The 25,185-nt window shown below is 58.8% G+C and overlaps 2 protein-coding genes across 2 annotated transcripts in view; both read left to right on the plus strand.

The window, feature by feature from the left end:
• LOC116961775 (homeobox protein engrailed-1-like) overlaps positions 1-17,260 on the plus strand; it is a 33,501-nt gene extending 16,241 nt beyond the window's left edge. Inside the window, exons 4-6 of the mRNA XM_042794247.1 lie at positions 3,436-3,837; positions 9,742-16,341; positions 16,836-17,260. Coding sequence (XP_042650181.1) covers positions 3,436-3,837; positions 9,742-9,833 — 494 coding nt within the window. The 3' untranslated portion in view covers positions 9,834-16,341; positions 16,836-17,260. The remainder of the gene's footprint in view (positions 1-3,435; positions 3,838-9,741; positions 16,342-16,835) is intronic.
• Positions 17,261-18,229: 969 nt separating this feature from the next.
• Positions 18,230-24,817, plus strand: TMEM161A (transmembrane protein 161A). The gene is made up of 13 exons (XM_042794248.1): positions 18,230-18,240; positions 20,109-20,370; positions 20,936-21,039; positions 21,123-21,203; positions 21,475-21,572; positions 21,706-21,862; positions 22,182-22,333; positions 22,411-22,471; positions 22,611-22,754; positions 22,979-23,092; positions 23,301-23,475; positions 23,556-23,652; positions 23,916-24,817. Exons 1-13 carry the CDS (start codon positions 18,230-18,232, stop codon positions 24,170-24,172), a joined length of 1,713 nt encoding a protein of 570 aa, XP_042650182.1. The 3' UTR covers positions 24,173-24,817.
• The last annotated feature ends 368 nt before the right edge of the window (positions 24,818-25,185 follow it).

Here is a 25,185-nt window from a genome sequence, read left to right on the forward strand (position 1 = left end):
GGCAGCTGGGAGCCCCGTGTTTAATCACCCCGCGGATGGCGAGGGCCAGGTGGAGCCGGCCCCTTGCTCCGCCGGTAACCTGGCGCGGTGGCTGCCGCCGGCCCGCCGGCCTCACGCCTGATTTACCTCGAACCCAGCCAAAATGAACCCCAACCCCTCACCAGCCAGAGCAGGGCGGCTGTGCCGGGTGGGCTCGGGGCCGGAGCCAGCGTTTTAGGGAGATGCCAAGGACCCGCTGTGCCCCGATGCTGCGCGTCGCTGGGTGTAGGTGCGTGGGGTTGTCATCCCCCCTCATTACCAGCATGGATTTTTAGGGTTGGGGACGTGCCCTGTTTGTCACCTGGCTGGTCTCTCCGGTGGCCCTGGCCGCTGTGCCCCATTGCTACCTGTCCCCAGTACAAGGACGAAGTGGCTGACGTGCTATTGCCGTGCAGGGAGGCTAGAAGGGGTTGGCATTGGGCTGTCAAAAAGAAAAAAAAAAAATTGCAGCAAAAGGAGAAAACTGGCTGTGTTTTGCTTTCCCCAGCATCATGGGGAGGAGGGGATACATCCAGCCCTCCTGGCATCTCCTTGTCCCTGCAGGGGTGAAGGACCGAGTCTCTGTGCGGGAGGAACATGAAGGGTTAAGGATGCTTTCCTTCCCCCGTTAAACTCCCCACGTCCCTCCATGAGCCCCCCCCACCTTCTTCCTCCCTGGGACACTCACTAATTGAGACAGCTTCAGCCCCTGCCTCCCTCCTCTCCCCCTGGGGCTGAGCTGCCTCTTCCCAGGGGGAGCACATTGTCTGCTCCAGCCGGGTTGATGTAATCCCTAAGCCCGAACAATACTTCCCCACCCCGCTCCCGCTGAAAGGGTATTAGTTGCCCAATGAGATAATTACTCCACAGGCCACCCTAATCATCCCGTTGGCCCAATAGCTTTCCCCGGTGGGTGAAAAGCCGCCTGGCTCAGCCCCACAGCACCCGGGATGGGGGTTTGGGGTCCCCTGGGGTGATACTGTTGGAGAAGCTCACTCTATGTGGGCACCCAGACCCCAAACACCAGCAGGAAAATATACTGGGGAAGGGGAACATGCTGCTGAGATGTCACCTCCAGCTTCATGGTTGTGGGCACCTCAAAATGCCACCCGTGTGTGGGGTGTGGGGTGGGAGTCTCGGGATGCCGAGCCTGGGCTGGCAACGCCGCTGCCACTGTGCTGATGAAGCTCAGGTGGGATGAACCCGCTCCTGGTGCGATTGGATTTGGGTTTTCCTGAAGTCCCATCCTCATCTTGATCCCCTCGGGAAGGGTCTGGGCTGGCAGATGTCCCCTGAGCACCCGGCAGCGAGCACAGACCCATCAGCACATGGAGATGATGATTATCAAGCTAAAATTTTGGGAAACAAAATTCCATGTTTTCATTAAAATACCGGCATTTGCACAGACCTGATTTCAAAAACCAGAATTTCAGCAATTAAAAAACCTGCCACAACCTATACGATAAATGTGAACAGTTTCCTGAATTGATTTAACAGGAAATAATCCCAGTTTTCTGCCCTGTTTTGTGCAGGGTTTGCTGCCGGAGGGGCCCTGCGCTTGCTCCTGTGGAGCGTGCGGGGCCACGTGGCACACGCCTGGCATTAGCATGTACTCGTGGGCACACACATGTACCTGCACACGCAACACTGGCTGATTGGCTGGGCTGAAATCCGTCGTTTTTCCCAGCCGGACAGTGTCAGGGCTGGCCTTCCCCTCCTGGCAGAGTTAGGACATGACCGTCAGCCACGGAGCTCCCCTGTCCCTTAATTATCCGATGTGCTGGAATTGGGGATGCTGCAGGAAAAGGGACCTGTTCAGAGCTGCCAAAATTAAAGCCTAGTTCTTATTAATCCTGCTTTTTGTGGCTCTGGCTACGCTGAAGTCAGGGATTATCCCATCCGCCTTCCCGCACACCGGTACAGCAAAAGCGAGGCGGCCAGAGAATTAATCTCCTGTAGGTTTTGCTGATCCCATCCCCAGGAACGGCGGCCGGAGGGGGGGTCTGGAGGGACTGGGGGGGCCGGAGCTGGGCAGGAGGACACGGACCCTCTGCCGCTGTGGATTTATGTTGGGCGAGGGGAGGGGGCATTTGGTGCGATGCTCGCCGGGATGCTCGCCGGGACCAGGGATGGGGTTTGAGCGACAGGTCCGGCAGCACCGCGGTCACCGGGCTGCACCTCCCCGACTTCCCAGGAAGGACTTTTCCCCCCCCCCGCCGGCACCACTGGGAATATTGCTGTGCAAGGCCAATGCTGTGGCGAGGGACGCTGCCCCGCTCCAGCCACCGCTCCTCCCCGTCCCTTTCTTGGCCGATCTCTTCTGACAGACAAGCACCGGTTCTTTCTCTGCCACAAAGTCCTTGTCCAGCCAAGCACACAAAGCGGATCCATTATCCGATGGGGGACAGAAAGGAGGGGCTGGGGGGGGGGGGGGGGGGGGGGGGTGGCCACCGCACAATGCGCACAAGTGGCGTGCGGGGCCGCCCCTATTGTGTCTGGGCAGGAAGGGCCGGGACCCACGGCGCGGCCCCCTCAATGGCAGCATTGTGTCTGAGCCCCCCGTCTCCTCGGTGTGTCCCCCCCCGTCCCCCGCAACCAGCACCCGCCGCCCGTCTGGGGCAGTGCCACCAAGCCACAGTCTCCGATCTTTTTGCGGTCTTCTTTCCCCATCGGGCACCCTCGGGAGTGCTGAGGGGTGTCAGAGGGGTTGAGCTTTTGGGAGCAAAGCAAATAGGCTGATGGGTGCGTGTCCCCCCCCCCCCCCCCCCATCCCCTCCCTGGGGCAGGGTGAATGTGGGTGCCAATGAGGGCTGAAGTCCTCACCTCCACACCGTGGGATTTTTAGGTGATAAAAAGGCTGATCTAGGGCAGACCAAGGCATCCCATCGCTGGCAGCGGGTGCTGGGGGACGGGGGAGATGACCAAGGGCACATTTGGAGGGGATTTGCCCCCATCACCCAACACGGAGGGGTTTCCCTCCCCACCAGCTCCCGGGAAGGTTTGGCTCCTCTCCCTGCCAATGCCATCCCGGCTGCAAAACAGGATGCGGGATGCAGTCCGGGGTGTGATCCTGGGGGTGATGGACCCTCTTTCCAGACCCCAATGGAGAAACCAAACAGAATCATGCCACTAAACTGGAACCCGTGCAGGTAGCCAGAGCCCAGCAGTGGCCACCGACCACGCGGGGTTTGTACGTAGAGGATGCGGAGACCTCGAGCCCCTTCACCCGGCTCTGGCGGTGCCAGGAGAAACCTTTGTGAGCCCCTTAAAGCATCGCCTTGGCCACGTGGGCCTGCCCAGCGCGGCTGCAGGATGTTTAAGATGGCTCAGTGATGAGCAGAGAGAGCAGGGTGGGGTTTTGGAGGTGATCGGTGGGGTTTTGGAGGTGACGGCTTTGCTCTTTTTATTTTGTTGCAGAGAAGAGATCCCCACGTTGCTTTGATCACCGTGGTCCAGCAGCATCCACCACCGGGGACGGGGATGAAGCAAAGTGGCTGGAGCAAAAGGGAGCACCCAAGCCAGCATGGTCAGAGCCCCGGGCCGATCACCCACCCTGCAACACCCTCGCCCTGGAAATCACAGGATGGAGGAGCCCCGTGGGGCACCGTGGACTGGGCTTTCTCACCTGGGGGAGCCGCTGGGCTGGGAGACGGCTGCTCCTGGCACGGGTTTGCAGCTGCAAAGGTGTACGTGGCCGTCGGGGACGGGCTGGTTTGGTCACATCCCTCCATGGCAAGGGCAGCGCCTGCGGACCCAGGCAAGGGACCTCAGCTTCGCTCCCCCAGGGATGCTTGAGACCCCTCGCCTCTCCTGGATGGGGTAAGTTTGGGGTTTTCTTGCTTTCCTCTTCCCTTTCTGCAAACCCAACCAGCCAGCACTGGGTGTTCCCCACAAAACCTCCCCCTGGGCTCTCTCCAGCCGGGGATTTGGGGGGAGCGGGGAGCAGCGCTGCAGAGGGGGGCACCCACGACGGCTCCGCACGCGGCTGGGCTGCCTCTCGCCAGCGGGTCCAGGCAGGTCTCTGCAATTGCCAGGCTGCAAGGTGCCACACTGATATTTTTCTTATTGTTTTGGGGGAAAAACCTCAGCTTTTGTCCTCATTTTATTTATATTCCTCTTTGAAAACGTTTAGAGTCCCCCCTCAAAGCTAGTACAAGACTGGGCTATTGGTAACAGCTTTTGCTTACCAAATAATTGACTTTTCCCCTCTATTTCCTTTTTAATGTACATCTAAAAATCTTTCTTCTATGACTCAAAACCATCCTTTTCTATGACTAAACAGCATGAGGGGGAATCTCCCCCCCACCTCTCGCTTTGCCCCCAGCTGGGAGTGCAACCTCCCCCACCATCCACACACCCTCCTGCTCTGCCCTATCCAACCCCCCCAACCCCGATTTTTCCTGCCGGTAGACATTGGATTTAGCTGCACAAATGACTTCCAACTCCTTCTGGGTCCTTGTTTTTGGGGTGACAGCTTCATCCCAGCCCCTAGCAGCGCTGGGGAAGGGGGTGGGGAGGAGCGCAGCCCCGCAGCCGCAGCATCGCATCCTTGGGAGGCAGTCAAGGGAGAAAAACCACATCCCCTGCGGTCTTCACTCCTCCAAGTTTTTTTCACGTGATGGTGAAGCTGTCCAAAACATTAGAAAAATAACATTCACCTTTCCCAGGGTGAGCCTGGCAGCCGGTGCGGGTGCTGCCGTGGTGCCCATCGGCAGCCTACTTTCTCAGGGCTGGTTTTCCGGCAGGGATTTTGTTCACCCCCAGATGCACAATGGGGAGATGAAGATTATTATCCCTTGTTTTTCCCCAAAACAATGCCTGTGCAGGAGGGGGGTTGAGTATCTGCTTGTTGAGGCTGGATTTTCTTGCTGGTTTTCCTGCTTGCCAGCAGGCCAAGGCGGGATGCGGGGTGCATCCCCATGGGATCACCTTCTGGAGATGGGTCCGGGATGCTCCCATGGCACAGGGCCGTGCTGGTGTTGCTTTTTAGCACCCCCACTGCCCACCTCCTCCATCAAATTCCTCGGGGAATTCATCAAAATCCCCACATCGACCGTCAGTCTCCACCGGCACGGACACCAGTGCCATCCCATCTGGAGACCCTGAGATGCAGGGATGGAGTGGGGAGCCCCAACCAAGGGTGAGGGGCACACTAACATCCCTAAAATTATGATGCTCCATCACTTTGAACCCCCCCCTCCCCCCCTCATCCATTTTGGCTCCGTTCCTTCTTCCTGCTTTTAAATAGCCTCTTCTTCCTCAAAGCAATATTAATGATGGTCGATGGGGCTTCTTGGTGCCGGCACCTGGCACAGCCCCGTGCCCGACGGGCGCCCCGAACAGATGCTCAGCGCCGCGGGCGAAGCCGGCCTCCTCCTCCTCCTCCTCCTCCTCCTCCTCCTCGCTCTAAGATGGCCGGCAGCCCCAAAATGGTGCTGAGCATGAGACGCCATCTGCAAGGCTGGTCCCACGCCCGCCGTGGCCTTTTTATGCAAAGGGGAATTAATTAGATTTGAATATGGTAATTAAGCCAGCAAGCCCCGCCGGGTGCTATGAGGTCCCTTCTTTTCTTCGGGCTTTCTTCTCACCCCTCTCTCCCGCCGCCCCTTAACCCTTCCCCCTCCGCTTTTTGCACCCAAAGTACCGCTTCTGCATCTTAATTAAACGCCTTGTCTAGGCAATGCCATCGTCACCCCCTTTGCCGTGCCAAATTCTGTCCGTCCTGGGGATGCCGTCCGTCCGTCTTGGTCAACGGCCATGTCTGTACCCCACGTGCACCCAGTTATCCCCCCCAAAAAAAGCCAGGTGCTCGCAGGGGGATAAGGGCAACTACCCAAAAGAAGTGGGATTTTGGCAGGTGATGGTTGCAACAAGAAATCAGTCCAAAATTAATTTCCCAAAATCTGGGTTGTATTTTAAGCCAATGTTGTCTTTTTTTTCCAATGGCTCCGGGCCGTGGGGTCCTGGTGCCACCTGGGTGCTGCCCTTGGCTGATGCACAGGGATGGGTGAAGCTGCCTTGGGGATTTCTCCCAGGGTATTTTGTGATGGGAAGCAAAAGAATTGAGATTTGAAGGAGGTTTCAACATCCGCTCAGAAAAAGATTTTTTTTTAAACTGTGAATTAAAACTTTCTCCTTTCCCACGTTTCTTAATAGCATCCATCCAACCACCCCGACCCATAACTGCTGGGATTTTATCCACCTGAGCTAGTGGATGGTGCAGAGACTGGAAAACTGGAAAGAGGGACCTGCGTAGGGAAAAAAATAATCCCTGGAATATTTTTTATACATCTATCTATATTTATAAGGAAGATATTTCTCTTTTTTTCTACCTACCTCGTAAAGCAAATGAAGGAAATTTGGAATACCTGCGGGAGCTCGTCAGAAAAGCCCCCAGGCGCTTTCTCAGCAAGTTGCTGAGAATTCGAATTGGCTTCTTTAAAAACCGGAATATTTCCTGGTAAAACTTTTAATTGTATCAGCAAGCTGCTTCCACCCAAAACAAGAAAAGGGCTGAGATTATACATATATGTTATATATATACACATAGAGTGTGTAAGAGTGTGTATATATATATATATATATATATGTGTGTGTGGTGATGTGGTGTATACCTATATGGTGCTGGTAAGAGGCTCCCTGGGGTTTAATCCCAGCCGGCAGCTCGGTGGCTGGGGGGTGACCCTGGGGTTGGGGGCCCCCCGCTCCCCCGAGGCACCAGCTCTGACTGACACAGTGGGTGTCGGGTACGGCCACCCCACACCCACTCCCGCAGCCGCTGCGCCTGCCGTGAGGGACACGGAGGGGCCAGGGCCCTTCCCCATCCCCAACCCCACCCTTGGCCCCAGGTTGGGTGAAATAAGGGCGAAAATGTGGATTTCTACTGCAGCTCCTGCTGTGGGGCAGGCATGGGCAGCTTGGCAGTGATGCTCTGGCTGCTTTTGGGGACCAGTCTCCAGGTTCTCCTTATCTTTGGCTCTCTCCTAAGACGCAGGAGACACCGATGGCATCTCTTGGGCTGTATTTTACAGCTCGGTCTGAAATAGGTCCGCAAAACCTGTCTGTGCTGGCAGCCCAGGGACCCAGCTTCACAGCAGGGTGCTTGTCCCCACTGTCACGGTCCTGCCGACCCCTCCTGGGATGGCAGAGGGGACAGAAAATGCACTGGAGAGAAGGAAAAGGAGTGGGAGAAGAGAATGAGAGAGGAAGAGGATGGAAATCTATAGAGCAGGGATGGAAAGAAACCAGTGATAGAACTGTAGGGAAAAAAAAATAAAAAATATGGAGGGGAAAAGGGGCAGAGTGGAAGAAAGAGCAGCTAATGGAGGGGCTGATGGGCTCAAAGACAAATCATGAGAGGTGATAAAGCAGGAGATGGGCAAATAAGACAGAGAGGAGCCCAGGCAGCACGAGCAGGAGGCAGAGCGTGGCGGCTAAGGAGCTGGTACCCACAGGAGGATGCTCGAGGCTCTGGCTCACGCCAAGGCTCAGCCTGAGGCTGGAACAGAGGGATGGCAACGCTGGCGGTGGTGTCCCTGCCAAACTGGAAAGACCCAAAGGTCTACAACCACCTGAGCATCCCCATATCTCATTAACCAGGGGTCCTGGCTAACAAGCCCGGCCCGGAGGGGCAGGGGAGCAGCACCCATCGCAGGCAGGTGGCTGCGGAGTGCAGGGCTATAAATCTCCCGCGCTGTGCGGGCGCTGCCGAAAGCCTTCCAGCAGGATTTATTTCCCTTTCCCACTTTCCCCGCCTTCCAGCAACCGCCACGTGGATTCCCCGCGGCAAGGGAAAACAAGCGAAGATGCTTTCTTTTGTCTCCGCCGCCCGTTCGGCCGCGGATCCTCAGCTCTAATCCACCTCATCCTCCTCCCCTCCATTCACAATTTTCTTCTTCCCACCTCTACAGTGGAAGAAAAGGAAAAGGGACAAACCTTTTTCTATTTTTTTTTTAATTGAAAAATAAATCCGTGTCAGGGAGGTGACGGCAGCACTGGGGAAGGAGGGATGGAGACACCCCAACAGCCGAGCCCGGCTCTGGCCAGTCCTTGGGTCACCCCAGGGGTTTCACCTCCCGAGTGCCTACACGACGCCCACCTCAGCTCACTGCTACTCCTTATTCCTTAGAGCCCTTAAACCCATTTATGCTACTTCTGTGCAAAAATATTAATATAAATATAAGTGATGGATGCGCTGGTGAGAGCTTTGTGTTGAGGGGGGAGAGAAGGGGGGAAAAAGAGGGGGGAGGATGGAGAGAGCTTAAAAATTACAGTGGGAATTAGCAGGAGTCTAAGCTGTTGTTTGCGCTGCCCATTAGCATCTGCCTATTTATCTGTCACCAGATCCTCATGGCATCTATCCATCCATCTGGATCCCTGTCAGTCTGTCTGCCTATCTAATTATCCATTAGCATGGCAAAGCCCCCCCCCCCGGACAGCAGTCCCGGCGAGGCAGACGTGAGACCACCTCAGCTGCCCTTCACCCTCGCGCAGACGCTTTTACGAGCCTTACCGGCGCGCGAGCAAAACCCTGCTCCTGCCGTTCACAAAACGCCCCACCACGGTGGGCACGGAAGGGTCTGCAGGGCTGCGGGGTGCCGATGCATCCCACGGCGCTGGGGGAAAGCCAGGCTGGGAGCAGGGAAACGCCGGGGGATGCACGGCAGGGCTTGTCCGTAGGGTGTTGGTTGTGTAGGGGTGTGCGTGTGCACGCCACGGTGTAGTCACACAGCACGGTGCAGTCACACACCACAGTGTAGTCACACGCCACGGTGTAGGTGCACGCCACGGCGCACGCTTTCGCTGCTCACAGACGCTCCATCTCGCCCGTGGGAAACAAAAGCAGGGGCCTCGCCGAGCGCGGGCAGTGCCACGCCGTGCCGTGGGCAGCTCCGGTGCCGGCGGCTCTTTGTGCCCGCGCCGCTGCGTGGGGTTTCTTTGTTCGCTGCGCCGGGCAGGTTCCCCCTCCCCGCCTGCCCACGGGCCCCAAGCTCAGAGCAGCCGCTGAGGAGCAAATCAGCGGCGTTTGCATATTCAGAGCAGGTGGGGGCCCATATGCCTAAGATGCACCAGACAAAATTAGCCACCATAATCATAATCAAGTGTGCCGTTGTGCTGGGGGAAGGGAGAGGCTGGCAGACAAGCCTGATAATTATGAAGCTCAGCATGTGCGCAGCGGTTTTGCAACAATTATGCCTAGCTCAGCAAGCCGGCAATGATGCTCGTTACAAACACCCTCCGTCGCCCACCCGCCCACTGGTAGCTCGCTCCCGGGAGGGCTGAGCCGACCTCGGCCCTGGTCGTGGGGAAGGGAGCGTGAGGCCGGCGAGGGGCTGTGGGCAGACCCCAACCTGCTGGGGCCGGCCCTTTGCAAGCTGGTTTGTGGCTTGGTTGCTTGAGCTTCCCCCTCCGGTGAGCTGCCCCCTGCTCTCCCGGTGCCCCCCACCACCCTCCTTTTGCAGAAAAATCCCTGTTTTCCACCTGGACCAAACGCCCTGGTGTCAGAGGCATCTCCAGAAACCATCCTCCCCCAGCCCTGTCAACACCTGACTGCCTTTTCCATGAACGGAGAGCAAGACAAACACTTTGCATAAAGGATCTCTGGTGCTCCAGCTTTGCTAAAATCAGTTTATATTTGCCTCCCAGGTCTTTCCCTTTCCCGTCCTCCCCTGCTCACGCCGCTCTTTGCAGGGGTGTGTTATCTCCCACGCATCTGCTCTGCAGGCTGGGAACAAGGGCGGTGGCAGGAGGTGACACTCCAGATTCCTCTCCAGCCGCCGGCGCTCGAGGGCCAGTGTCACGCAACGTTTCCCTGAACGAGCCCTGGGGAAGGGGACTGGGAAGAAGCCGCGTGCGCACGAGGCCGACGGGAGATGCTCTGCGGCACAGCGAGGACCAGCCCCGGCTCTGCAGGCACGGCTCGGCACGATGCTCCTTCCAACCCGCATCTGGAGAAGGAGGAAAATAAATTGGTTTCCTCTTTTCAATAAGCTGGAAGCTGCTCTGGCTCAGGCCAGGTCGGGGTGTGGTGCTGGGGGGATGCTTGTGTTTTCCTGGGGTGCCCCAGTGCAATGGGGACGAGGGGACCGAGGTTGATGAATCGGCAATAAGGGAGCTCGGCATGCATGGAAATCACGGCTCTGCTTTCCCCAGCATCCCTCCTCCTCCTCTTCCTCTCTGCCATGCAGTGTTTGGGGGTCAGGATGGGCCATCCCCCCTCCTGCCCCAGCCCTAGGGAAAACCCTGCCTGAAGCACAGCGGTACCTGCAGCTCTGGGGTTAAACAGCCCAAAAGGAAGATTTTTCCATGCAGGGAGGTTTGTGGACATACCCGGCATCCCGGCACTTTTCTGCCCGTTACCTCCCAGCTCAATTAACAAAGGAAGCATCAAATTAACACAGAAGCACCCGTCAGCACTGGAGGATTGCTCTGCTTGGCACCAGGATCAGCTGGGGACTGGTTTGCTCCAAACTAAAGGATTTATCAGAAGATGGTGGCAAAACTGTGAGAAGACCAGTTTGGTTCATTTATCCTGGGGCATCTCCCAAAGTCCAGTGAAACAGGCCCAAAATCCAGTTTCTGCAGGATGGGGCAGCACGTGCCTTTGGGGATGGCACACGGGAGCAACTCCGCATCGCGGGGAAGAGCTGTCAGTGTCAGTCCCCAGGTGTCCAGCGAGTCATTTGAGGGATTTACTGGATCCGTCCTGGGCTGGTTTTCCCCACCAAGAAGCAGGGAAGGACCCAAGCCTTGGCAGTTCCCTGTCATATTGTCAGGGTCTCACTCTTATCCCTGTGGGGACAGTGGAGGCAACATCCGACTCAGTTGACCAATTTCTGTGCAGCTGGAGCATCTGGGAATAACCAAACCAGCCCACATTGGCCCCATTTCCTACCCACAGAGATCCACTGCTTCGGTCCTGTTTTCGGTAGAGTTTGGAATAACTCTGCAGGAACTTGGATTCATGCCTGGTCCCTTCCTGCCCTGAATCACCCATCAAGAAGTTACCTTTTATCAGGATTTTCCAAATCCCATCAAAGCGGGGTGATCTCTGTGCCCTGCACCTTCACCAAGCCTCCTCTTTCTTCCCCAAATGTTAGGGGGGGAGGAAATAGGCTCAGGGCAGACCCCAAATCCCCCTACACCCGGTGGTACGGGGGCTGCACCCATCTGCAGCATCTCTGGCAGAAGGATCTTAAAAATAGTCTTTGCTGGAGCTTTGGAAAGGAGCTTTCAGTTGTTTTAATTGATGGAGGAATTGGGCAGTGAGCAGAGACGCAGCAAAATAAATCAACAGTGTGTTTTTACCCCCTTTTCCACCCCTCAAACCTCCTCTGGGAGCAGAGCGGCTTTGCAAGGCTTGGGAAAAGCGAGAAAATTCCCCCCACCTGTTTGCTTTTAAACAGATTTTGTTTAAGAAAAAAAGAAAAAGGAAAAAAAAAAAAAACCTCAAGGGTTGTGAACAGTACCCAAAACCAAGCCGGGACACGTTATTCACGCACACATGCTATCCGAGAGGCAGGATCCACCACTCCACACCCCGCGGGGCTAAAGAGCAGCAACTCGCCGGACTATAAATTCCCAGATTCCCTGGATCTCACCAGCCCGGCTCTTATTGAGATGCAGGGAGCAGGGGAGAAGGTGACCGCCGACTCCATAAATATTATTGGGGGCGACGGGGCTGCGCGGGGCCGGCGGGCGCAGACAAAGCGCCCATTGAGCTGTCGGCGGAGGCGCGACGGCCCAGCTGCCGCGGGGAGCGGGACGGGGGTCAAGGTCAGAGGTGGGCCCTGCCTGTATTATTCCACACACACACACACACACACACACACACACCCCCCACCCACTCCCCAAGCTCTTTTCCTCATGCCCATAAAATTAGTGAAGTTAACCCGGTATCGCCGGCTCAGCGTGCCCACGGGGGGATGCCAGGAGAAGCGGGTTGCTGATGGCAGCAGCCACTTTGGTCGTGCAGGAGGGGAAACTGAGGCACAGTGCAAAAGCCCAGCATCGCACCCACTCTGAAGGGGCAGCGCTGGCGGCTTTATCCCCTGGGGATCCTTTTTGTGAGCCTGTTTAATAACCTATAAGCTTAAAGGCTGGCAGATCGGACATCCCCAGCTCTGCTGGAGCAACCCCAGGACCATGCCAGCGTGGGCAGGAAGCCCGTGCCCACCCCAAATCACCCAGCACCCTGCCCCATGCCCAGTTCTCCCCGTGCCAGGGGGTTTTTGTATATGGCTGGAGAACTGGAGCTTTCAGCCTGGGATCTGCAGCAAGGGCAGCCCCCGACAACCCCATCCACCCCCAGGACTGGAGGTTCAATCCTGCTGCCACATAAACTTAGATTTTTAGAATATTTTACTCCCTATTAAGCAATCCCTTAGCAACGCTTGTTTCCATGGCAAAGAGCAGAGAACCTCCACGCCGATGTTGAGCTTTGCCTTAAACTAGAACTCAGTTCATTTTATTTGGGTCCTGCCCCATGGGCCAGGTCCCCAGCACCCATGGGGGGGCTGCCCACCCTGGGATGGACCATGGGTGCCTGTTCTGGGTTTCAGGCCAGGATGGGGTCACAAAGCAAGGACAGTTTACCTGGGAAAGGAGGTGGGCTGCACGCAAAGCTGCTTCTTGCAAAAAAAGAAGGGGGTTAGAGAACACTGTACACCCCCAAAAAAGTTGATTTCCATCCCCTGCAAGCCCAGCTCTGGAGCTCCCGGGGTTTAAAAGCTGAGCCGTGCCCAGCTGCGGGGCAGCCCCGGCTTCTGAAATTACACTAATGAGCCCAGCAGCCAGTGAGGTTGCGGGCTTTGCTTGCTTCCCTGCACCTCCAAGACTTAACGAACTCAAACAAACGAGGTGCAGGACACCGGGACAGCTCTGGGTGCTGGCAGGTGCTTTAGAGCCCAAATTGGTGGGGGCTGGCACCACACGGTGAGAGCTCCTTTCCGCAGCCTCACTTTCCCAAAGGGGCATGTGAGTCACCTAAAAATCGGGATTCCTGCAGAAAATACAAAGGGAAAGGGAATTTATTCATTTTCCAAAAAATCCCAGCAACGTTCTGTGCTCTGCTTGGCATTTTTAAAGAAATGGGTTTAATTCTGCTATTTCCATCCTCAGTGGAAAAAACTCCACTTAGGAGCAATGGCAGGTTCCTGGGATGGACTCTCCATGGGGACTTTCCCCCCAGGAATCACTCAGGGTCCCCGTTTTTCACCCCAGAGTCCAAAATCAGCATTTCTGTGGGTGCAAGACCCTCAGCAGACCTGGCACCACTGGGTTTGCCCGTCTCCATCTCCCCGGGAGGAGAAAGGAAACTCCTTCCTCGCCGTGCTTTTATTCTGCTGCAGTGGTAACGAATTCTTGCAGCGGTTCATGCCCTGAAGGAGCCTTAAAACCTCCCAAATTTGACAGCCAAAAATAGCTATTGCTCTGCTTGTTTCCAAGTGTTCACTACCCCTGATTTATTTACCCCGATTATTTGAATCCGTCTCGCGCTTTGAATTCCAAATCCTAAACAGAATGGAAAAACCCTGCATCTGTCATTTAAATGCTCTTGCACTCGTTTAACGGAGGGGAGGGGATTATAATTTCTCCTCGCTGAAAAGGTGTCCCTGTGCCGGGGGTCCTGAGGAGGGCTGGAAAAGCTGAAAAACATCATGGCATTATCGGCTTCTGGGATTTCCAAGAATCCAGACTGTGCGGCCGCTCCGGGAGTATTTTTTCCCAGCCCTCGGTATCGCTGTTTGAGGTGGGGGAGGCTGCCGGGGCTGCGGGTGAGCAGAGCTCGGGGGGGGCCCGTGGGTTGAATTACTCAGCGGCGTGGGAGCGTTGAGAAATGCTGGTGGCATCCCCGTGCACCCCCTGCGCCCATGCTCCCCCGTGCCGGATCCCATCAGTGCCGATGGAGAAGCCCCCGCTGCATCCCCCCCCACCCCCACCCCATTCCTGCCCTGCCAGGGTTTTGTGCCCAGGGTCCCGCTGCGCCGCTCAAGGAGCACCGAAAACCAAAATGTCAATTTTTGGTGCAGAAAGACCCAGGTCGGGCATCCGCAGGGCAAACCCCGCACTGTGACGCGGCCAGGACAAGGTGCGGGGGGGGGGGCATCTGTGAGGTTCTGATCATGGCAAATCCTGTGGATTTTCTTCACACCAGCTTGCACAGCCCAAATCTCTCTCTCTGATGGTATTTCAGGCCACCCGATGCCGACTTTTGGCTTGCTGTAGCTCTGTTCGGAAAGGTCTGAAATTTTTGGGCGCTGGGTGATTTGCACTTGATGATCCCCCCTGCTTGGGACCAGCATCTCTGGCACCAAGCACCCGCTGGGCCGGGCTCGGGTGCAGGCTTGGATGGGCTCAAAACCTTCCCGCAGCTGGAAATGAAGGGATGAAGGGCAGTGAGGGTGGATGGGGGCTGCAGGGGAGAGGATGGTGCCCCCCACCTTTCTCATCTCCCCCAGTCTCCCAAAACAGGCTCAGCTTTTCTCATGCGCACACACACACTCGCGCTCGCCCCCGCCACGCTGCTGGAGAAGGGGTGAAATTAATCCCTATGGAAATTTATTTAAATGAATTCTCTGCCTGGACACTCAAGCTGTTCCCAGCCTGGTGAGGGCAGGGCAGCCGGGGGAGGAGGGATTGCGGACCCCCCGGGTACCCCAATTCCCCCCTTGCAGCTGCATCTCACGGGGGTTATTCCACCCTGGCAGTTGTCCCAGAGGTGCTAAACCGTGTCACAAAACCAAGTTTGGACCCACAAATTGCCCCAGGGCTCCCCAGGAATCACTCGTGTCTTGCCCCCGTGTTGGAGCAGGGAGAAGATGGCAGTGGCTCTCGCTGTGCCTTGGCAAAGGTCGAGGGGGAACATCTGAAGGAGTTGCTTTTTGCCCTGTAAGCCACGGGCCTTGATCAACTCATTAGGGAAAAGAGGAATTAGCTGGGCATTTTGATAAATAAAAAATACTGGTTTTCCTGACCAAAACGCATGTTGGTTTATTAATTAAATTCACACTGTGTGCAGCACCAGGATTGAGCCCTTCCCGTTCCCATCGCACTGGGTGGGATCCTCATCCCAGCCCCGGCCATCCCTGCGCCAGGCGCTGCACGGGTGCTCGGCTCGAGTGGTCTCACCCCACAAGATAGGGTGGGTGGGGGCCAGACGGGGACCCGCTTGGCTACGGGGAGGCAGATCAAGCACCACAGTAAACCCCAAGCTCCCAGGAAGCATGGGCAGCCCTCGGGGTGACCCCAATCCCATGAGGAAGCAAAGCAGCCGGCCCCGGAAAAGGGGATCCGGGGCATCTGCATCCCCCGGACAAGGCTTCTTTGAGATGGGGGACAGACGGGGTATTGTCAGCGCAGGCGAGGGATGAGGGAGATCCAGGAAGAAGGTTTGAAGTGGGATTGTGCTGGGAAGGGTTGGATTTGCAGGGAGCTTGGCTTTGCAGGGGACCCCTGAAGCATCAGAGCATCCTCCCTGCACCCCGGCAGCTTTGCATCCCGGAGGGAGAGCCCAGCCCGGTGCTGGCAAACCCCGAGCAGAAAATCATCGAAGAGGAGCTTTTATAAGAGCAATATTCATGTTGAAGCATTGGGCAATCTCAGCATGTGCAAGCGTGCTCACGTCTTCCCCAGCCCTGTGTAGGCATCCATGTGCACGGGTGGGGGACGCACGGCCCCATCTCCATCCCCAAGGGCATTGAAGGTCTTGGGGTTGGAGGAGTTTGGGGAAAAGAAGGTGCCTACAGTGATTCCCCACCCCTCCCAAGACCATGGAGGGAGCTGGACCTGAACCCCAAAGCCGATGGAGCCCTTGTGGGGGATCACGGCCGGGTAAGCCAGCGGGAACAGGCACTTCTCGGGGATTTATGTCGTGCAGCACTTGTCAGCGCAGCTTTAGCACCCCATAAAGCAATGCTGAAGGCTGAACGTGAAGGGAGAACACAAGGATGCCCTAACTGGCCAATTAATGAGCAAATTCAGGTTCAGGCCCTGCAAAACTGTGTAAGGGAAAGGCTGGGGAGCGGGATGGAGCCATGGAGAGGAGGGGAAAGTGCGGGAGGAGACTGGAATTAGGGGAGGGGTGTGATGTGACACGGCAGCCCTGGTGCAGGCAGCAGCTAATGCCATGTATGTTCATCCACAGGCAGCTGCCCGGCAGCGCAACGGGGGTTTTGTTGACTGCACCCCACATTCGGGGCATTGGGACCCCCCACAAGCAACGGGAGCAACAAGGACATGAGTGAAGAGGTGCCACCGCCCGCCCCGGGGACAGCGCGAGGGTCAGCCTGTTCGCCAGAGACCCGGCACGGAGCGCGGCTCTTGGTAAGGATTTTTTGGAGCAGCCTGCGGGAATGGGGCGGGAAGTGGGGACCCCGTGAACCCCACACCAGTGCCCAGGTCCCCCCAGAGCTCTCACTGATTTGAGAGCATCACCTCAAAGGACCTATATGAGTTTTGTAGGACGTGGCCCCCCTGTCCTGCCTGGGTGGGAGCTCTTCTCCCCATTAGACACTGGAGGTGACGTGGGTTTTCCTGCTCCCACTGTCACCTGCCCTCTTTCAAGATGTCCCAGGGTGTCACCAGTCACTTACATACATGCTGACACCAAACTCCTGCCTGTTCCCACTGCCGGAGGCTGGAGCCAGACCCCCTTAGAAATGTCCCCAAGTTCACGGCGGTTGTAGGGACACCAGAAATTATTCAGGCAGGGGGTTGGCGTGGTGGTGACATGGTCACTGCCCAGCTGTCCTTCAGGGACTCAACCCCCATTCTAAGCAGGCTGGGATTGGGCTCACACCAGTTTCTCCCACTAACAGGTGACATGAGAGGACACCATGGGGTCCAGGTGACCAAGAGAAGTTGGAGTAGTCCAAGGCTGGGTCTGAAGCATGGGCAGGATGGGTGCAGATGCCCTCCCCATCCCTGGGGTAAAGGCTTGCTCCCTCCTTTCCCATGTAAGCAGCCACAAGGCTGAAGCCAGACGTGCCCAGGGGGTCTCACCCGGGGGTCCCCCCAACATTCCAGTACCAGACGGGGTGCACAGACCACGAGATGACATCCCAGGAAACTGGAAGGAGACAGAGCTGCTACCACCAAGCCCAAGGCATCCGGAGGACGAGATCTGCAGCTCAACGAGGCGAAAGTGAAAAAAAAAAAAAAAAATCATGTGCATTAAAGGTGTGCAAAGCCCCCAGGTGTGTCACAGCCTGGTGTCCCTTGCACTGCTTGTGTTTGAGCAGAATTTTGCTTCTTTTTCTTGCAGGACCCCCCAAATCCCTACGAGACTTGGTGTCAGGGGTGTGTTTCCTTCCCAGTGGGTTGGGCTTTTACTTTGCCAGGCCTCTCCTTCCCCATGGTGGGAGGTGAGAGGTGTCCCAGGGGGACCCAGCTCCAAAGAGGACAATGTCCTCTTGCTTTTGGGCTGGGGGGAGGCAGGAGCAGCCTGGCTTTGGTCTTGGTTGGTGTGGGGATGGGTACATCTCGCCTCACCCTCACTCCCTCTTCCTCTTCTCGTTTCCACCCCAGGCCTGGGAACTGGGTCTGGCCCCACTTTGCTGGTCCCAGAGGTGGCCCTGATGGGGTATGGGTGGGACAGGTTGTGCAAACAGGGACCTGGGAGGGACAAACACCCAGCCAACACCATCAGCTCCCAGTGCACTGACCAGTTGCTCCAGCCCCAGCTGGTGTCGCTGGTCCTGAGACTCACCCCAGCCCTTCAGCTCCTGTTTTTCTATCTTTAAGACAAATTACAAGGCAAAAATACAGCCTGGAGACCTGCAGCTCCAGGAGCAGATGGGGAACGATGCACAGCATCACCGCAGAGGTTGGTGACTCTGGTTCTCACTCAGCATCAGAGTGCCGGAGCCGCGGAGCTGGTGCTGGGACCAGTCGGGGCTGCCGGGGCTCAGTCCCCTCCCCAAGGAGGCCTGCGAGGTCCCACCAGTGTTTCTGGTGACCAGTTAAACACAGAGTGGGTGAGATGGGGCTGGGCCAGCTCCCCTGCGGATGCATCAGGAGGACGTCCTCGCTGAAATCCCTGCCTCTGAACCCCCCCAGCACGCGCTTGCCCGCCACCGCCAGCGACCCAGACTCCCAAATATTGAGCTATACATTAAATTACCCTGGGGAAAGGGCCGGGAGGGAGCCGGAGCACGTCGGAGGGAGCGTGGCAGTTTGTTATGCTAACCGAGGGGGGCTCCGCTCAGGGGACATGTCGGAGAGGTCTGAAGAGCAAGGAGTTCACAGGCCCTCTCCTTTTGTCATGCTAAAAGTGCAACACAGAAAATATATACAGGCAGCTGCTCAATGGAGCGTGAAATACAAGTGATTTCTCCGGGAGCCCTGGGTAATGCGATGCAGCCCGGACAATGCCCGCCGCCGCCCGCCGTCGCCTTTGTGCAAAATGGGAAACTTCTCGGGGGGGAACGGGCACAGACGGGCTCCCAGCCCATCAGCTGCCCCCCAGTATCACCCAGAGGTGAAAAGTCCCTGAGCCGGTCCCCAGTTGAGGTGCCCGTGGTGTTCCCTGGCTGCAGGACCAGCAGGAACTCAGTTGTCCCAGGCTGGGCTCCAGCTCGGTGGGTGCTATGTGGCTGCCAAACCCTTCAAGGAAACATCCTCCTGGGGTGTAAAGGGACCATGCTGGGCCTGGCACCCCCTCACCGGGCACAGGGCTGGGGCACCTCGTTAATTTAATGACCTTACAGCAGCACCGACAACACCCGTCGCGGCAGCTCCCTTTGCTGATGTTAATTCAGGCATATCGGCAGGAGCGGTGTAAAATCAGTCCTCAAAGGGGCTTTTGTGTCCTAGGGGAGGGTGGCCGGGCTGGGGGTGCTCCGAGCATCCATCTTCCACCTTTCCCCCCCTTTTTTGTGTCTCGGTGGAGCTGAAAGCTGACGCCATGGGGGCTGCGAGGATCCTGAGGCCCTGCATTTGTTCCAGAGAGGCACAACCACCGGTTTGTGCAGTTCTGCAGCCAGTTCTGCACCCCAGCACAAGGTCTGGAGGGGTCTGGAGGGTCTGGGGGGGCCAGGACACAGGCTGTGGCTGGCCAGAAAGGGGATGGAGCTAGTTACTTCCCCCTACTCTGTCTCAGCTTGTGGCTGGAGGCACCCAGCAGCCAGAATTGGGCCACTTTGAGGGGAACTGTTTTTTTTTTTTTTGGCATCACGGCCGCTGCCCTCTCCCCATCAGCAGAGGGGCTGCTCAGCTCCTGGCTGAGTCTGGCCCGGGGGGCACACCAGGGGCTGCACACCCAGACCGCTCTGGGGGTGCTTGGGGGGTGTGGGGATGTGTGACCCCCCTGCTAAGCCTGGGTACCCCAACCCATGGGGGATGCTCGGGGCACGGGCAGAAGCGACATCTAGCGGGAAGCGCATCCTGTCACCTGGGAGATCGATATCCATGGCAACCCCTCGGGGCCACCAGCACCCTGCCTGGACCAGGGGCACCCACCAGCACCCCTGGAACCCCCCCCCCCCCCCGTCAGGGTTAGCGGGTGCTCCTTGCACGGCAGGGCTGTCACAGACCTAAATAACCCCAAGCTCAGCTGAAATGCCTGCAGACCCCCACTGCTGGCACCGTGATGGGCCCTGAAACCTCTTCCCCGCCGTCAGCTGCACCCAGTGGGCTCTGCCCTGGCCTCGTCCATCTTCAGCTCCTCCACAGGGAGGGGCAACCAGGCAGCAACAGGGGGATAAATGCTGGAGAGGAGTCCATTTATCTCGCAAGGAAGACGTGGGCAAAAGGACACAGCAGGCGACATGGTTACAGCCTGCCCCGTGGCATCATTGCTCCAGGGAGGGCACCGGGGAGGGGAAGATCCCAGCTCAAGCCAGCGCTGGGTCCAGGGTGGAGGAGGATGGGGAGGCCACGGGGATCGAGCTGCTGCCACCCAAACCCCTGTGCTCTCCTTTGCCCCCCCAAATTACAATCCCCGGGGGCTGCATGCATGGAGGGGGTATCGCAAAGCCTGAGGCTGAAGGAGGCCCTCCAGGTGCAAATACGCACCCACACGTGTGCACATGCATACAGAGGGGGTGCAGGCATATACAGGGATATGATTTATTATATATACGTGCATGCAGCTGCGGCGGGGGCCGTGCCGCTGACCCGCCCGGCTCAGCCGGGACTCGAACCGGCGACTCCGAGGCCACCCGGGGACCACAGCTCCCAGGAGGCAGCGCCTGCGGAACCTGGCGCCGCGGAGGGCCCGCCCCCCCCGCCGGTGCCGCCTGCCCATTGGTCAAGCATCTGCCAATCAGAGGGACAGCGGCGTCAGATTGGCCGGCGAGGGGCGGCGGCGGTGGGCAGGTTTCCTGCGGCCGCCTTTGCGCTGACCCCGGCATGGTGAGCGCGGCCGGGGGGGGGGTGTCTGTTCGGGGGGTGCACGGACGGGGGGTGCACGCACGGGGAGTGCATGTCCGGGGGGGATCTGCTCGGGGGGAGCACAGCCAGGCTGGCCGGGGGGGTGCACAGACGCGGGGTGCATGCTGGGGGGGTGCATGCTGGGGGGGTGCGTGCTGGGGGGGTGCGTGCTTAGGAGGGCGCATGCCTAGGGTGTCACGGGATGGGTCTGCTCGGGGGGTGCACAGCCAGGCTGGCCGGGGGGGTGCACGCCTGAGGGGTGCACAGACGGGGGGTGCGCGCACGGGGGGTGCTTGCTGGGGGGGTGCGTGCTTAGGAGGGTGCATGCCCAGGGTGTCCCGGGGGGTGCCTGCCCAGTGTGTCCCAGGGGTTTGCACCCCTGGGGGTGCATGCCCAGGCTGTCTCATGGCAGGGAGAGGGGCTAGGGGAAGCAAACAGCCCCGGTTTTGCAGAGCTGCAGGGGGGGGTGGGGTTGCTCCCCAGCTCCCCTCCCCAGCAATGGGAGGCCGGGTGCTGGGGTCGACCCTGGGGGGTGTTCCCGGCGCAGACGGTGATGGGGGTGCAGGTGGTGGTGAGCCTGCTGGCAGCCAGCCTCATGCAGAAGATGGCCCCGCACTGCTCCTTCGCTCGCTGGCTGCTCTGCAATGGCAGGTACGTGGCTTGTCCCTCCCTGCCCGTCCCCATGGGGCCTCGGGGACACCCGGCACCGCTGACACCCGACTGCTCCCCTCTAGCCTGCACCGCTACAAGCACCCCTCGGACGAGGAGCTCTGCGCCCTGGCAGGCAAGCAGCGCCCCAAGACCAAGCGGGACAGGTCAGCTCAGCTCACACCCACTGGTCCGGCGGGCAGGAGGGACCTAAAACGATAAATATTTCATTTCGGTGACAATGGAAGTCGTCCCGGTGTGCTGCGGGACTCTCCTGGGGAGGTGCGGCAGTGACAGCCTTGCCCCCAGACAGGCTCGGGGCTGGTGACAAGAAACCCCGAGCTGGGGACGTTAAGCCCCCCCCAAAGGGGCTTTTGGCACACATAAGGGACAAGCCAGCTCTTTGCCCGCCATCCTGAGCCCAGGTTTCCCTTGCAGGAGGGTGAACGGCGTCATGGATGACAAGCCCCTCTCCGTGCCCCGGGACATCGACCTCCGCCTGGACACCACCCCCATCACTGCCGTGGATGCTCTCGGTAACCCCCCGCGCACCCACCGCTCCCTCGGCACGCAGGACCCCACATTGCCCTGGACTTGGGGACCCCTGGCCATGCCGGGGACCTCCCGTGGGTCCCCACAGCACAGTGACGTGTCCCTCTGTCACACCAGTGCTGCGTTATTTCCTGGACTACCAGTGGTTTGTGGATTTTGCCGTCTACTCCACCGCTGTGTACATTTTCACCGAGGGCTACTACTGCCTGGCAGACCCCCAGAAGGAGATGAACATCGGGGTGCTCTGGTGCCTGCTCACAGTCGTCTTCTCTGTGTATCCTTCTGCTGAGTTTTGGGGTGCGATTGCCACCTCTCACCGGGTCCAGGCTGCCTGTGGGCAGGAGAGGGAACCCCCCGTCCTTGGTTTTTCTCCATGAGAAGCCAGTTGAGGTGGAAAACTTAAATTTATGGGTTTACAAACCACGCACTGACGAGCTGTAAAGGTGCCGTACGAGAGCCTTCCCCGCAGAGAAGGTGGCAGTGGCCTAATGACAGGGATGCTTTATGACGTGCTAATGAGCAGGAGTGTCCTGCTGGCATTGGGGAGGGTCCTGAAGCTCCCGCTTTCCTTGACGGCTACCTCTTGCCTGCAGCAAGGTCTTCTTCATGGTGATGCGCCATTACTTCCGCTCAGAGGAAGGGGGTGAGCGCTCCGTCTGCCTCACCTTCGCCTTCTTCTTCCTCCTCCTTGCCATGGTGGCCCTGGTCATCCGTGAGGACTACCTGGAGTTTGGCCTCGAGCCTGGTGGGTGAGGGGGGACAGGGAGAGGTGGTCCCAAGGGGCTGTGGGCACCCCACTTATGGCGGGGTCACTCCCCACAGGGCTGGCCAGCGTCAGCAGCAACCTGGAGAGCATCTTGAAGCGGCGGGGCTGGGAGTGGACGTGAGTTGACGACTGGGCAGGGAGGGAAATGAGGTTTTCAGGAGGTTTTTTGGAGGTTGGGGATGGAAACCCCTCTGGGGTTCACCAGGGATGGGGCTGACCCGTTCCCCCCTCCCTGTGCTACCTTCTCTCTCTGCAGGCTGCCCCTCGCCAAGCTGGCCTTCAAGCTGGGGCTGGTGGCCCTGTGCTCCTTCCTGGGCGCCTGCCTGACCTTCCCGGGGCTGCGCCTGGCCCAGACGCACCTCGACGCTCTCCGGATGGCAGCTGACAAGCCCCTGACCCAGTTGGGTGAAATCTGCGGGTGGGGAAGGAGGCGAGGGGGTCAGTGCTGGCATCTCGAGGGGGCCAGGACCTCCCCCGGCTCTGTAACTGCAGGGCGGTGAGGAGGTTTGCTGGGTTGGGAGAGGGTTTTGGGGGGTACAGGTGAGGACCAGGCCCTGCCTGTGGAGGGATGGAGGGAGCGGGGGGCACCAGGCTGCGTGGGGGTCTCTGACAGCTCTGCTGCAGGGTCCTGCTCCACCTGAGTTTCCTGGCGCCCGTCCTCGTGGTGGTGATGTGGATCAAGCCCATCTCGCGGGACTTCCTGCTCCACGCCCCCATGGGCAAGCAGACAGTGCAGATGTAAGTGGGGCGCAGGCTGTGGGTCCAACTCTGCATCCTTGCTTCAAGGGGAAACTGAGGCACGGGGTGCACCGATCCACCTCCTCCAACACCAGTAGCCCCTCATCCTCCCCACCACCACCACCACCTCTCCCATCAGACACCCTGCAGGGCGCAGGGGGGCTCTGGACCCCGAGATCTCCCTGACAGCCCCCTCTAATTGCCCCAGCATGTCAGACTCTGCCTACAACACCGCGCGCCTCTGGACCGTCATCGGCCTCTGCCTGCTGCGCTTGGCCGTCACCCGCCATCACCTCCAGGCGTACCTGGGCCTGGCCGAGCGCTGGGTGGAGCAGATGAGGAAGGAAGCCGGGCGCATCGCCGTCCTGGAGATCCAGCGCAAGGTCTGGAGGAGGGAGCTGGGATGGGAGCTGGGGGGTCCGGGCACAGCCGCCGGGCTCCAGCTGATCCCCGCTGCCCACAGATCACGAGGATTTACTGCTACATCTCCGTGGTCAGCCTGCAGTACCTGGGACCCGTCATCCTCACCCTCCACTGCACGCTGCTGCTCAAGACGCTGGGTAAGGAGGAGGTGGGGTGAATGCGGGGAACTCGGGGGCTCAGGAGGGGCAGGATGAGACCTGCAAGTCATCGCCAGGCCATCGACATCCGAGGCAGCCCCGAGCTCTCAAGACACGGTTTGCGGTGGGCACGAACCTAATGCGTGCAGCGAGTGTGCTGGGACTCAGCGTGGCTGTAGCCCGGGGATGGGGGCTGCAGCGTGGGGACTGACCCCCCCCCCCCCCCCCCCCCCCCTTGCAGACCTGTCCCCTCTGTCACTCAGGGCACCACTCGTGGGGGTTGTACCCGGAGCCCCCTGCCCTCCCTCCGGCAGCGGCCGCAGCGCTGCCGCAGCCCGGCGCCGAGGACAAGGAGGATGTGCGTGCGGCGGTGGAGCAGATCACAGGCGTCCTGAGCGGCACCTTCACCCCCCTCTTCTTCCGCGGACTCTTCGCCTTCCTCACCTGGTGGGTGGCCGCTTGCCAGGTCGTCACCAGCCTCTTCGGCCTCTACTTCCACCAGTACCTGGCAGCCTCCTGACTGGGGGGAGCTGGGACATGCCTTGGGGCGCAGTCAGCACTCAGCTGCTGGTCCCCTTGCTCCTGCCTTGGCTGGTTTCCCCCTTTGCACATGCTGGTGGCACACGTGGACACGGACGTGGGGATATTTCTGCCACCAGCTCTCAGCTTGATGGGTTTCTTGCATCCGGGCCAGCACGGGCATCGCCTGCTCCCGCTGCCGATCACCACCGTGCCTGCTCTCACCCTGCTGCCGCCCCGGGCTGCGTCTCTCCAGCCCCTCTTCCCCTTCCCTGCACAGTGACGGAGGAGCCGAAGCCCTGAACGTGGGGACACTCTGCAACTTGTGTTTCCTGGAGGGCAGTGGCTCCTGCCAGCCCCGGGCCGTACGTGCTGGGCAGAGGACGTGGTGGCGATCACCCTTGCATGGTGGAGACCTCCCAGCTGGGTTGGAGCAGCAGCTTGGCTTGCCAGCACAGGCTTTGGGGTTTGCTCTGCCTACCGTTTGCCTCCGTTGGCTCAGGGCAAGTGTTTTTTTGCTCTGGCCAGCTGGGTTAGAGCTCCTTGGGGTCATCCCTCTGCTTCATGTGAAATCCTCAGGCCCAGCAGCCTCAGCTGTTGGCTGGTTTAGAAATAAATAACCCAGAGTCTGTTTGCCCTTCCAAAAGCTGCTGCTTTGTTTGCACTTTGCAGCCCTGAAGCCCCTCGAGCAGGGCAGGGGGCGGGGGGAGCAGTGAAGCTCCGTATGCATTATTGTGACAAGGGTAAGAGGCTGAGCACCTAACAAATCCTGCAGCCTGGTCTCATTGCCCTCACCTTCACCCCATCACAGCCCAACTTGGTGCCTGATCCTGGCTCTTCCCCCAGCCCAACAGGGGCTGCAGGGGAGGGGGACGCAGCCCCTTGTCCATCTCAGCTGAGCTCTCCCCCACCGCACGGTGGGTGCTGGTCCAGCTCCATGAAAAAGGATTAGCAGGTCTGGGCTGCTCAGAGAAAGGGAGAGGGGCTCTGATCCTATTTGATAGCCTTGTAATG

This window comes from Tyto alba, unplaced genomic scaffold (genome assembly GCF_018691265.1).
Source record: "Tyto alba isolate M040663 unplaced genomic scaffold, T.alba_DEE_v4.0 Super-Scaffold_20000042, whole genome shotgun sequence".
NCBI classification, from domain to species: Eukaryota; Metazoa; Chordata; class Aves; order Strigiformes; family Tytonidae; genus Tyto; species Tyto alba.

What these genes read in the sequence shown, in the direction of transcription:
- TMEM161A (XM_042794248.1), top strand. An exon ending in TGGCTGCTCTGCAATGGCAG is followed by an intron (nt 21,040 to 21,122) that starts GTACGTGGCTTG and finishes GCTCCCCTCTAG; the next exon opens with CCTGCACCGCTACAAGCACC. An exon ending in CCCAAGACCAAGCGGGACAG is followed by an intron (nt 21,204 to 21,474) that starts GTCAGCTCAGCT and finishes TTTCCCTTGCAG; the next exon opens with GAGGGTGAACGGCGTCATGG.